This window comes from Carassius gibelio, chromosome A22, assembly GCF_023724105.1.
Source record: "Carassius gibelio isolate Cgi1373 ecotype wild population from Czech Republic chromosome A22, carGib1.2-hapl.c, whole genome shotgun sequence".
Taxonomy (NCBI): Eukaryota; Metazoa; Chordata; class Actinopteri; order Cypriniformes; family Cyprinidae; genus Carassius; species Carassius gibelio.
Window position 1 is genome coordinate 2,512,699 of NC_068392.1, and position 13,738 is coordinate 2,526,436.

Genomic DNA, 13,738 nt, shown 5'->3' on the forward strand with positions numbered 1-13,738 from the left:
AAATAAATAAATAAATAATAAAAAGATAAAAAAATGGACCTTTAATACATTTTAATGCAAAAAAAGTATACATTTTTGAAAGTTTTAACAAAATCAAAGTAAAAAAAAAAGAAGTACAAAATAATACAATTCGAATAAAAAAATTTAAAACGTACATTTTTATCGTTTTTTTTTTTTTTTTTTTTTTTTTTTTTTTGCTGAAGAATGTCTCAGCTTTTGGATTTTTTAACAAATAAGGAGTCAAAAGATGATGTTAAAAATAATAATAGAATTACAATAAAACTACAATTCCAAAATCTTTAATCCATTTTTGTGCAAAAAAGTAAACTTTTGGAAGTTTCAAATAATGATAATAATAATTCAACAAATAATAACAAATAATGATTAAAAAAAAAAAAAAAAAGATGTTAAAAATCCTAATATTATTCAAATAAAACTACTGTACCGATCCAAAAAGAAACAAAAACAAAAAGTCTCAATTTTTGGAACTTTTTATGTATAATGAGTTTAAAATAATAACAACAACAATAATAACATAATTATTTTAATTCTATCTAGCAAATCCAGCAAGAATTATTCAAGGAATCTTCAGCAAGGCCATTCATTTCATGTCACATGACAGGTGATCTCAGCTTGGCCAGCACGAAATAGTATTTCACTGCCATGATCCATAATATCAAAGCAGGCCTTGTCTTTCTCTAAATGCATTTTAATATCTGTAATGGTGAATCTGGCACGATCCCAGCGCCCTGTTCTGAATGTAACCACACGAGTGGAATATCAATGCCCCAGAGAGAGAGAGACAGACGGGTCAGAGCCACGCTGTCACTCGCTGCTCCATAGCGCTGGCAGAATTTGTCTTAGGTGGCATCAGTCCGGTGCCTGTAATTAGGGGGAGCGTGTTCACATCAAACGGCCCTGCAGCGGCGACGGGGTCACAGGGGGGTCATGCAGAAACCCGCTCTCTCCTGTTTCATCTGCTGACTTCAAAACAACTTTCAGCAGCATCAAAGACGGAGATCGAGATGCTGATCACGTCTAACAGCAAAGAAAGAAATAAAGAGAGACACGGAGACAGATAGATATCTGTGACAAAGAATCACAGATGACGGAGTCATCCATGTATGTGTCAGAATACACAGAATACATACATATACATAAATATACATATACATACATAAATATACATATACATATATATATATATATATATATATATATATATATATATATATATATATATATATATATATATATAATTTAGATTAGCTAAGTGGCTTTACTATTATTATTATTTTAAATAAAATCCAAGTATAGGCCTAATTAAGCATGCAGGGATTCTATATATATCACTTTTACATGCATTTACACTACATTTATGAATTGCATAAATAATGTTATGAGATTAATGTTTTAAATATAAAAGCTATCAAAATAGCAAATGGTAGGAAAAAAAATAAAACGATACTTTTAAATATGAAACAAAAATTGTCTGCATCTGCATAGTAACGTTGTTGTTGACAAGTAAATCAGTTTTCTTGATGCTGAAAACAAACATATTGAAGGCAAAAGACTAAATATAATCTAATCTGATATAAATCCATATATAAAAACAAAATTTTTCCATTGCATGTGTTTATCTATTGCAAAAAAGCTAAGAGCCTCTCCTCCATCTTTGGTCAGTGATGCGACAAAGTTGAGAATTCTCTAACTTTATGCAAATGAAGAGCGACTTCCGAGAGCAACAGCCAATAGAAAAGAAGAAGGTAGAACTCATGTGATCGTTCTCCTTTCAGCACCGACAGTGAAATTGAAAATCCCTCATTAGATTTAGATTTTATGTATGGATTTATAGTCTTTTGCTTCCAATATGTTTGTATTTAGCTGCAAGAAAACTGATTCGCTGTCAAGAACAATGTTAGGCAGCCAGTAGTAAGAACGCCCACTAATGACCTCATCACCAACCCCAGGTTACATGCAGCGACAAAAGTGTGAACGCAGCTCCATCCGGTCGCTGTCACTCATGTCGCCGGATCTGAGGTTGCGAAGCTTTGTCATTGCATATTAACTTTAGTGTGAAAGGGGCTTTAATAAGTGAGTCGCTGAGTCATTCATTCAATCGATTCTTTCAAATCGACTGATTCATTCAGAAACGATGGAAGAAAGTTTTTTCATGAATGAATCAGTGAATCATTGACTCACTTGATTCTTTAAAAAAAAAAAATAATTAATTCAGGAAGTAATCACTGCAGTGTTTTAGTCAGGCGGCAAGTCGACCGGAAGTTGAAGTCGGGTGGGGGCTGCCATCTTTTAGCAGAACTTCACTTGCGTTAGCACTCCAATTGACTCCCATTCATTTTGGCGTCACTTTGACAGCGATTAACTTTACATCTGAGGCATTTAAAGACTCCGTTTGTCCATTATTTATTTCTAAAGATACACGACAATGTATAAAGGGCTCCATTACCTTCTATGTTACATTATGGCCCCGTATAAACAGTTTTTGTAAAAAATAGGCTAACGATTGCATCATCACCACACGACTCTCTGTCGCATTACCGTAGAGACAGGAGGAGAAGCTCGCAGGCAATTAACTTAATATGGCGTACTGGCGTTACATTTTAAAATACTATACAAAATAATTAATCAGAATACTTACTCCTGCTCACTCACGACAAAGAACTCCCCGCTCAAGCTCACCGTCTCTGCAAGATTAACGATGGCAGTTTGCACGCACAGCTACTAGAAGATTTACATCTGTCAGACAGGTTGCTGACGTCGTCAAGCTTCGTTTGAGTCTGCGCGTCAGAAACGGAAGTGCTAAAAAACGCTAAAAATGGGCTTCATTTGTCTCAATTGAGTTCCAATGGGGTCGCTGTGTCCATTTCTTTTACTGTCTATGGGTTTAGTGCAGAGATGTTCTTTGTATGGAAACATTTTTGTTAGAGAAATAGACAATACGGACAATATTGTCTCTACAACTTAATATTCATTTCTTGTTCAACGAACTGTTGCCCTGACACTAATAAAAAAAAACCTTGCTTACTAATCCGATAAATTGCAAATGCGTGAGTGCCAGTTTGAACTCATTAATAGAAATGAATCAAATTAAGCTCTATCACCATTTTTCTACAGATTCTAAGTTCAGTGTTTTAACTTTTCATTAATGATTTATTGAAAGGATTCAATCTGTAACTGTGTTAGAGCTTGAACGTACGTACACACACTGAGCTAATGAAGATATGCAGCAGGTAATGAGCTCAGGTGTCATTTCACATCTCTTCAGTTCTGCAGCTGTGTCTCGAAATATGTCAGAGCATTAGAGGATTCATCACTTCATGAACAGAGTTTGTGAGCGAGTGTCACGACGATGTGCGCGGTGCATTATGGGATCTACAGTTGCGCAAAACAAATACGGACTGACATTTCACTTTAGTTATGCGAAACAATTAGTCGATATTTTAAAAGCCTAGTTTGGTTTTTAATTAGAAAAAGGCACATTTAGAGCGGCTAAATGTCAAGGAGGCTTCGATTTGACAAAACACCTCTCAGATTAATCTTCTGGATGATTCATTGTTTTTTTCATAATGGTTTATTTTTAACAGCCCTGGTCTCCGAGAAAAGCTTTTAATCTGTTCGAATGTGATCATTTGAAATGAATAAACAACAATTAACTGAAACTCTGAACTTCAGAAATATACTTTTCAGAAAGCAATTTTTTTTTAAATGCCACATTTTCGAGAGGAAAAGCTTGTTATAGGCCAATTGATTTCCATGACCTTTACAGTTGTTTTTGATTACTGGATAAGGATTTGAAGAACCGTTTGGATTACATTTGGGGAAGTCTACTCAATTTGTGAACTGGTTGAATTGATTCATTACAAAGAACTAATTAAAAAGAATATTAAAAACTAAATAGATGAGCAAAAGCCTAGCCAGATGTAATATATTTATAATTATTGATAATCAATTACTACATTCATTCAAGTATTGTATTAATTTATTTGTATTATTCAAACCAGGTTTATCATGGTCAAATACAAAGCACAGTTTCACTTCACATTTTATTACAATCTTTCCTAGTACTTCTGCACAAATAAACATTTGCCATCATCAGTATGCAAGCTGTGGTGGGTTATTTCATTAAACCTGCCTCTTGTGACATTTCTGTTAATGCAAAGCAGAAATCCCAAAAACAGAGGAGTACAAATGCCATTGACACACTTTACGTCTACTGTCAGAGCAGCCGTAATCATCACTGGGGGGTGGGAAACAAACGGTTTTGAGACGAGAACGATGGTTGTCACATTAAACAGAAGGGGAGAGGGATGTGCTTGCGAAGTTAAAACCTCTGTACACACATATATTATCGTAGAGATGTAATTCAGATATTCTTATATCATATATATATATATATATATATATATATATATATATATATATATATATATGAAAAAAGGGCTGTCAATTATGTTTGAAAAATAATGCAATAAAAAGGAATGCAATTAATAATTTTCAAACAGTCTATTTAATGAAAAAATAACCTCGTTTGGGGACTTTCCTTGCATTCATTTACTTTGTATTTTGCACAATTCTCCAAAATCTATGGCATGCTAAAGCAAGTGAATGACTATTCCATCTGAAAATCATTTTCAGTTTGACAAAAAAGGTGGAGCAAGGGGTTGTTGGAAGAATCAGAAGAGTGCGGCATCTCCCAAGGCTATGTACTGGGTCCGTTTTGACTTTAGTTTATAACAACAATCCTGTCTGTAACTGTCTTATCCAAGTGTTTGTTTCCAAATTAATGGAGGGTTTGCTGGATTAAGCTTTCAATGCTATTTGAATAATGAACCCACAAGTACCAGTGAAGGAGGCGTGCTGATTGATAATCGCTCGCGTCAGAAGATGAAACAACAAGGATGGCCAAACAACAAGGAGAAAACAAATCCAAAGTGACAACCAGACCCTTTATTTGAATGTGACGGCATTTGATAAGACTAGAAGTTATACTGAAGACAATTTTTCCAATTTGCAAGCAGGACATCTAGTATGTACACCTAATTCTGGGTCACATGACCCGGATCGCCCCTCAGTAGTCTAAGACCTCTATAGCACCTTGAGAAGGCAGATTGCGTATCTGTTTAATATCACCTATGACTATACGCTTAAATGTATGCCACTTCAACCTTTTGAATAAAAATGATATTCAATTTTTTTTTAATCTTTTGACAATATGTTGCAAATATTCACCAAAATAAAAATCAATAAAAATAATAATCAATAACAACAACGGTAATTATAATAAAAAAAACAGACAATAGTATTCAATATCAACGTCTACCAAGTATGCTAGAAAAACAATTCATCTGGTGCTGAAAAAGTTTTTATCGTAGATTATAGAAGAATACATGAAGATACGCAAATCTATCGTAACACAGATGTGTACGTAAACTGAAAACTGTAGCTTCTGTTGCTGCCATAATTGATTTTCTTTATACAAGTATTAAATCTATATGTGACAAAAGACATTTAAATACTTGTTAAATCCAATGAGCCCAGCAAAAACTCTTCCTGTGACCCCCCGCCCGAACACTTGAGCGTAGAGAAAAATACCCGAAACTGTACAAATTTAGACTGTCTATGTGATCTGTGACCGGGTAGCATGATTTGGCTTGAGTTAGAAAAATATTTTGCACTCGTTTGAGAAAAAAATCAGGTATAAAGTCAACAGCACATACAAGTGAATGATTATCCCATCTGAAAACGTGTGGCAGCTCTTCGTGTTAAGTGAAAGAACCGGAGCGAGGGATCGTGGAAAGGGTCGGAAAAGTGAGGCGTCACCCAAGGGTATGTACTGGGTCTGTTTCAGCTTCAAGCTATAATGACACGCATGCGTCCCACGCGTTCATAGGTGGGAGACTCGGATTAGCACGACAGCGAATAAATGAAACAAAGACATGCAGTAGATGAATTTAAAATCTGTATGTGTTGACGAATAGCTGGTAGCGCAAAGTGGCGCTTCAATACATCTGCTCAACACCTTGTTCACCCTCTTCTGGAGGAAAGTCAGAGTTGAGGAGAGACTCCATGTAGGCTACGTAACTGGAGCTGTGTGTGTAACTCTCGCTGGGTTCCGGGGCAGGAAGTGTGGCTGCAGTAACAGGAAGTGAGGTGGGGGGAGTCAGGCAGGGGGCAGTGCTGGTGTTTGGAGTAATACTAGCAGGAAGGAAAGTGTTGACTATTTCTGGAGGTAGTGCTGAGGGCTCAATGGCTAGTATTGGAGGCGGTGTCGGCAGACGAGGGCGCTTTGCGGCAAGAGGTTCGTCTGACGGTTGCACCTGAGGTTGCTGTTGGTTCACAGTTGCCTGTTAATAAAAAGAAAAGACAATTATCATTTAGTGACGTCCATCAGAGCTCTCCAAATGGGCTCCAACCAGGGGTGGGCAAAGACCTTTTTTTCAAAATTAGTGTAGAATTTCCTTACCTCAATATATAAGTTGACCTGACCATCATTCTTTTGTGTGTTAAACACAATCTACTAAATATAGACAACTTCCTTTTAATGAAAGATAAATAAAAAAAATAATCATAATTTATGACAAAAATACTATTATAAACTAGGTTAGTGGACAATTCGGCAGCAAAAATTACTCTAGAAAAATCATGAGTGCACAATTTTATAAAATCTAAACATTAAAAAAAAAGCATTATTTAATGGGAAACAAATAAAGGCGTCCGACTAAATTTGGTAAAATGTTATATATTTCTCTTTGTTTTGTTGTGAAATACATGAATGAAAAACAAGTAAATATATTTATATTTAATTATATAGTAAACAATTAAAAGACTTAAATGTATAGCACAGTAATGAGGCAGCAAGATATGATAAATTGATCAGAACAAGAAAGGATATTAATAATCTTTCATTGCGCAAGAATTTATCAATATGAAAGGCTCGAATACGAAGAGGCATAGAGCACGTATGCTCAACTAATGCATAGTGTAATATGTCCGTGAGATAGTTTATTGAACCTTTTCTTTGAACAGTTTTACATTTCAGATAAAAAGAATACATACTCTGCTTTTTTATTACATAGTTTTCCAGACCTGGAAATTACTCAAAACAGAGTAACTCGTCTAACCGCTACCTGATCCGGCAGAAAATGGCAGTATCAGAGACAATACCAACACTGATTATCAGATCGGCACACCTTCAGCTCCAACTGCACTGTTAGCTTGATAAACCCTCTAGTTTGACAAATACGAAAGCTATGAAGCGTTGCACCTGCACTTTGACTTTACGTTGATGAATTCTGTGTGCAGAAAACATATGGTACTCGGCCTGAAGCAAATAAAAGCGCTTACCAGACGAGACATGACCCTCTTGGGCAGCTCATGGTCCAGAGAGTGAATCTCGCTGCGCTTCAGTAAGATCTGCGTCTCGTCCTGAAACTCCACCTGGAAGGAAATACAGTTTAGATGCCTTGGATCCTTTCCTTAGAACCACTTCCACTAACCACTAATGTTGTTAATAAAGCTATAAAAAAAAAACTGCATTTAACTTCAAATATTCCTTTAAAGCTCTTAAATTTTTCATTGAAAGACCATCCAACAACAACATAACTTTCAACCAGTCTGCAATCAACACCCTATTCCACATCAATTCCCAACGGTTTCAAGACCTGTCAGACATTCAGGCATCCAGCTACAGATCGCCTGCGGCGGGTGGGAGAACGTTTGCCGCGTCTAGCAAAGTCAAAAGTGACGTCATGAAAGCGATTGGCGCTTGTTACGAGTGCCAAGTCTCACACGGATCTAATAAATAATTGAGTCTTGTGGTGGAGGAGAGAATCAAGCAGTTTGTTAATGCTGACAGAGGAGTCTCTCAAGAACTCAGCCGAGCAATGAAACACTGTGTGCGTTTGGGTTTTAATGAGAAAGAATCTGACGTGAAGCAAAACTAGTTCATCCAATGTGTCAAACAATGTATTAACACAGTTTGTAAGCCAAAAAAACTGAAACTGGTAGTTTTCTGAGTCACGTTTCCATCCAAATGTGATTTAGAAGACAAATGACGTCTATTCTCAACACGTGTGGTCCATTACACCTTATAAGCTTCATCTACAGACTTCATAAATGCGTCACATCTGCCTAGTTTTCTCATTTTCCCATTATTCTCATCTCTCTTCCACTCAACATGTCAGTGGCTCCTCTGTGCACAAGGAAAGCAAACTTTGCACCAAATGTGGGACTCCTGAAAGACTCGGATAAGATTGGGAATCAATGAATTGAAGACGTAGGTTTATAACCTAAAAATCAGATATCATTGTGAAACTCTACTGATCTGAAGTATATAAGTAAACTAAATACTATACTCAATTACAAATGATTTTATTAAATAGCACATTTTTTTAAACAATTAATTGTTCTAGTTATTGAGATACCCAAAACGGATTTTTTGACATTTTTGACAATAATTAAATAGATCCATTTCATAAGAGTCAACGATTCACAGATTGAACAACTCTGGTCACACTGTACGATTATTTGTTTGCTGTCTGAAGACGCGTCGCACTTTGCAACGTCCATTTAATATCCAATTAAAAAGTAGTTTGGCTTGAAACAGATTACCAAACCAAGTAAATAGTCATAAAAGGGGGGATGAACAAACACAAATGAAACTGAAGGACGTCACAGTTACCTGATAGTATCGGTGGATGTGTTCCTTGATGAAAGAAGCGTTGAGAACCCGTCCGTCAAAGGTGTTGACCACCACGAGTTCACCCAGATCTGGAGGGCCGTTCCTCAGGCAGTCATGACTCTGATACGCAGAAATCACAGAGATGGTGGATCAAACAGGCAGTTGTAGCTCTAAAATCTGATTGGATGAGCCAAATGACTGTGCCAAAGCCAACTGGCAACCATAACAACCTGCCGTTAGATTTTAACCAATCAGAGAAATGCATTTTAAAAGGCAATCAGACACAAGAGGATGTACATTACAACGGTTTTTATCATGAACAAGCTACTAAAAACTCTAAAATCTGACTGGATGAGCTGAATTTCAATCAATCAATCTAGATTTAAACCAATTAGCATCCAGGAGCTGCCTTTTAGACAGCAATAAGCCACAATGACATACGTTACAGTTATTATTATTTATTTTTTCATGATTAAGGAGGTTTTAGAATCAGAATCTCTAGAATCTGGTTGGATGAGCCAAGTGAATGCAACAAAGTATGGAAACCGTTTCCAACACTGAAAAAAAAAAAAAGTGCGACTTTTTTCCTTGCAATTCTATCTTTTTCTCAACGTTGTGAATTTATATCACGCCGTTTTGATTTTTTCCTCACAATTCTGACTTTTTTCTCTTCAACTGCGAGTTTATATCACGCAATTCTGACTTTTTTCTCTTCAACTGCGAGTTTATATCACGCAATTCTGACTTTTTTCTCTTCAACTGCGAGTTTATATCACGCAATTCTGACTTTTTCTCTTCAACTGCGAGTTTATATCACGCAATTCTGACTTTTTCTCTTCAACTGCGAGTTTATATCACGCAATTCTGACTTTTTCTCTTCAACTGCGAGTTTATATCACGCAATTCTGACTTTTTCTCTTCAACTGCGAGTTTATATCACGCAATTAAAAAATTGGAATTGCTAATTTATATCCCGCACTCTGACAATTTTTTTTTCTCACTCACAACAGCATGTGATAGAGTCAGAATTGCACTGAAATAAACTCACAGTTCTGAGAAATTAAGTCAGAATTGTGATATTTAAACTTTTTCTGATATTTTGAGTATCTCGCAATTCAGAAAAAAAGTTTATATCAAACAATTCTGAGGGAAAAAAAAAATTCTAAATTGTGAGCCACAAACATAAAAAAAACATTAAATAAAATCTAGATTTCCAACTGGATCCAGGACTAAAGCCAGGATACAGCACAAGATGCTGTATGTTACAGTGCTTTTACTAAACTAAAACCAAATGTAAATCCCTTAAAAGTGGCTATTTCTTGGCATCTCACCAGCAGGTTCTCTGGGAAGACGTTATCACAGTAAGAGCCGTCATCAAAGTTGACTTCATAGTAGTTTTGCGTGCCGATGCCGGTGATGGTGCAGCGGTAGAACCAACCATTGCTGCTCTTGCCGATGACCTCCTGACCCAAAGACAGCTCGCGTGAGCCACTTTTGACCTGCAACGGAGGGAAACCGTCAGTTTGAGGATCACCGTGTGCATTAAGATCCCTTCTATGGTGGCTACACACCTTCTGATTGGTCTGTTTGTGTTTGTGGCAGGTGACGGACACCACGTATGGCCAATCAGCTGGCTTCATGACGACTCCAGCGAGGAGGGCACAGGTGACGTGGAAGGAAGTGGAACAGTTGTCCAAAGAGCACTGGATACATGCGCCGAAGATCTGCTTAGTCGTCTTGTGGCAGTAGACACACTTCTGCAAATCGTAACGAAGAAATTACAGCCTTTGTAACATGACAAATTTCCAGGATACTCAATAACAAAAATGTATTTTATCCATCAGGGAAAGGGCCTACTGGAAGTTGGAGCCTAAGCCAAATGCGAGTACACTGCTAGATGTGATCCTGGAGCACAAAACCAATCTAAAGTCTCTGGGGTATATTTGCATCAATAGTCAAAAATGCATTGTATGGGTGAAAATTATAGATTTTTATTTTATGCCAAAAATCATTAGGATATAAAGCAAAGATCACGTTCCATAAAGATATTTTCTAAATTTCCTACCGTAAATATCTCAAAACTTAATTTTTGATTAGTAATATGCATTGCTAATAACTTTATTTGGGCAACGTTAAAGATGATTTCATCAATATTTAGTTTTTGCTCCCTCAGATTCCAGATTTTCAAATAGTTGCATCTCAGCCAAATATTGTCTGATCCTAACAAACCATACATCAATGGAAATCTGATTCATTCAGCTTTGAGAAAGTGTATAAATCTCAATAAAAAAAATAAATAAATTGACCCTTATGACTAGTTTTGTGCTCCACGGTCACATATAGCTATTAGGTAAAAAAAAAAAACAGTAAAAAGTAAAAAAAAAACAAAAAAAAAACAAACAAACAAACAAAAGGACGTTTTTTTTAATTCTTTCATAATAAAACATTTATTATTTTGTGTGAACTAAAATAAAACATCCAAAATGTAAAAAAAAAAAAATTAAAAATAAAAATAAAATGAAAGAAACAACATAAAAATGGACCAAAAAATGCAAGAAACAACAAACATTTAATAAACAGAAACAGGAAAAACGAAGCGATTAGCAAAAAATAAAAAATAAAGAATTCGAACAAAAGCAGAAGCCAAACCAAGAAAAAAATGAAAGACAAACAGCATAAGAAACTAATAGTGAAAGAAAAAACGCACACAAAAAGAACAGACTAAATAAATAGAAACAGGGAGAACAAACAAATATATGAACTAAAGAAAACAATGAAAAGAAAAAAATAGAATAGAATTAATGGAAAAAGTAGAAAAAGGAAACTAACTAAAAGAAACAAAAAGGAACAAAAACAGAGAAAAGAATGAAACAAAGAAACAAAAAAGAACTGAAACAACAAAAAAACAAACAGCAAGAAAATGAACAATAATGAACAAAAAAAGTAGACATTTAGTAAGAAGATATTAAATGAGAAAAAGTGATTTTACGCATCAGAAAAAGGGCGTTTCATACCAGAATGTGGCCTGAGATTGCAAAGTCAATGCTAAGCAGCTATTAGGCTTTCGGCTAACATTATTTTCAAGCGTCAGCTGGAAACAAAAGTCATTCCATGAGCTCAGCAGATCAGATGAAGACTACAAAGATGAACATTAACTAATAAAGTGAACACAAACAGTCCGTTTTGTTTTCACATGGACTCACAAAACGCAGAAATCAGGGCTAAGTTTGTGGCATGAGACTGTATTTGCAAATAAAAGCAGCTGATATTTTAGCATTTTTTTAACATCCTCTCAAAAAAAAAAACATTTTGTGTCTGTTAATCCCTGTCTCTATCCTCTTCTCCTCCATTTCTGCATAAACCACCTCCAAACACACACACACACACACACACAGAGGGATATCGACAGGAATAAAGATTCTTTATTAAATTGTCAATACTTCATTTCAGCCTCCTGTGGCCAAGCGGCCGTAATGTACAACGGCCTTTTGATGAGGAGCCAGCTCGGAAATATTTCATCGGCCGGTGAAAGCCTCTGATTTATCATTCGCCAGGGATTGATCGCCAGACAGGCCAATGGACAGGGCAAGGGAAAAGAAAATACATGATTTACGAGCATCAAGCTCTCAGTTATTCATTCATGCATCAAGAGCTGGTGTCCGTTTTGTGTCATGGCGAGCAGGAAGATAAAGCGACCTCCTTTTGTGCCTGGAAACCAAACACGTGCTAATGGCGACTGGTAGAGCAAGTCAACTGTATGAACTGTAAGAGAGGGTTATGTGCCTCGGCGAAGCATGTTTTTCAAGTAATCATGTGCTGAAGCTGCCTGGGGTTGTGTATTTGTCAGCATAAATGCATTGAGCAGCGTTCAGACATGCAGAGGAGGAGAAAACCTGCCTATATAATCAATGCAGCTCATTTAGCACAGTGAGGAACGACACCTGATTATTCAGCCATTGCACATCATTAATAATGCATCATATATCCTCTGAGAAAGAGAGAGAGAGAGAAACAGCAAAACATGAAAATACAAATTAAAGAAAAACTGAGCAGAGAAAGAGTGAAAGAATGAAAAAGGCAAAAGAAACAAACTAAATGAACAAAAAAAAGAAAACACATAATAATGAACGGATTAATAAAATAAAGCCAAAAAGAAAAAATATCAATGAAAGAATTAGAACAATGATTGAAACAAGTGAGAAATTAAAAGAACGATTGAAAAAAAGCACAAAAAAATTAAACAAAAAGACACAGAAATGGAGAACAAACGATTAACCAAAACAATTACCTAAAAAATGAAAAAGAAAATAAATGTACCAAGAAAGAATGGAAAGAACAAAACAAAATAAAGTATAAAATAATGAGAAAACAAGCACCCATACAAAAAAAAAAAAAAAACAGAAAGAACAAACAAAATCTTAATCAGAAATAAAATTAAACTTGAATAACAAAATTAATGAAAAAGAAATAACCAAAGAAACAAGCACAAACTTAAGAAATAAATAGAAAATAGAGAAAGAAAAGCACAAATGAAAGATTTTAAAAAAAATTATGGAAAGAAACAGAAAAAGTGAATAAAAAGAAACTAAACTTAAAAGTATAAAAAAACAAACAAAGACCAAATAGAATGAAACAATCTAAGAAAAAAAACTAAAGTCCTTTAGGAAAATGAATAAACAAATGAAAGCAGAGAAAACAATACAAAATATAAATTACATTTATATCAATTACAAGTAAAAAGAACAAATGAAATAGAAACATTAAAAAGAAAAACAATGAATGCTGATATGAAAGAAAAGGAAGAATGGAAGAAAGAGAGAACAAACAAGAATGAACAAAAAAAGTAAGTGTAAACAAATAAAATAAATTAAAAACAAATGAAACAGAATCAACAAAAAAAACACTAACAAAAAATTACAAAAGAGAAAAACAATGTAAGAAAATACAATAAATGAAATAAATTAAACAAACTGAAGAAAAAAAACAAAAGCACAAATGAAACAGCGAAAAATGTACAAAACAAAATGAAAAAAGAAA

The 13,738-nt window shown here is 35.2% G+C and overlaps 1 protein-coding gene across 5 annotated transcripts in view; it reads right to left on the reverse strand.

Moving 5' to 3' along the window:
* Positions 1-3,982: 3,982 nt before the first annotated feature.
* The window catches only part of LOC127942793 (lysine-specific demethylase 4B), a 53,897-nt gene continuing 44,141 nt past the window's right edge, over positions 3,983-13,738 (reverse strand). For 3 of the 5 annotated variants that reach the window (XM_052538747.1, XM_052538748.1, XM_052538745.1), the window contains exons 18-21: positions 10,033-10,458; positions 8,702-8,821; positions 7,366-7,458; positions 3,983-6,365 (exon numbers count right to left, since the gene is read on the reverse strand). In XM_052538747.1, the coding sequence (XP_052394707.1) occupies positions 6,021-6,365; positions 7,366-7,458; positions 8,702-8,821; positions 10,033-10,458 (984 nt within the window). In that variant the 3' untranslated portion in view covers positions 3,983-6,020. The remainder of the gene's footprint in view (positions 6,366-7,365; positions 7,459-8,701; positions 8,822-10,032; positions 10,459-13,738) is intronic. The other 2 variants (XM_052538750.1, XM_052538749.1) reach the window with 1 other exon arrangement.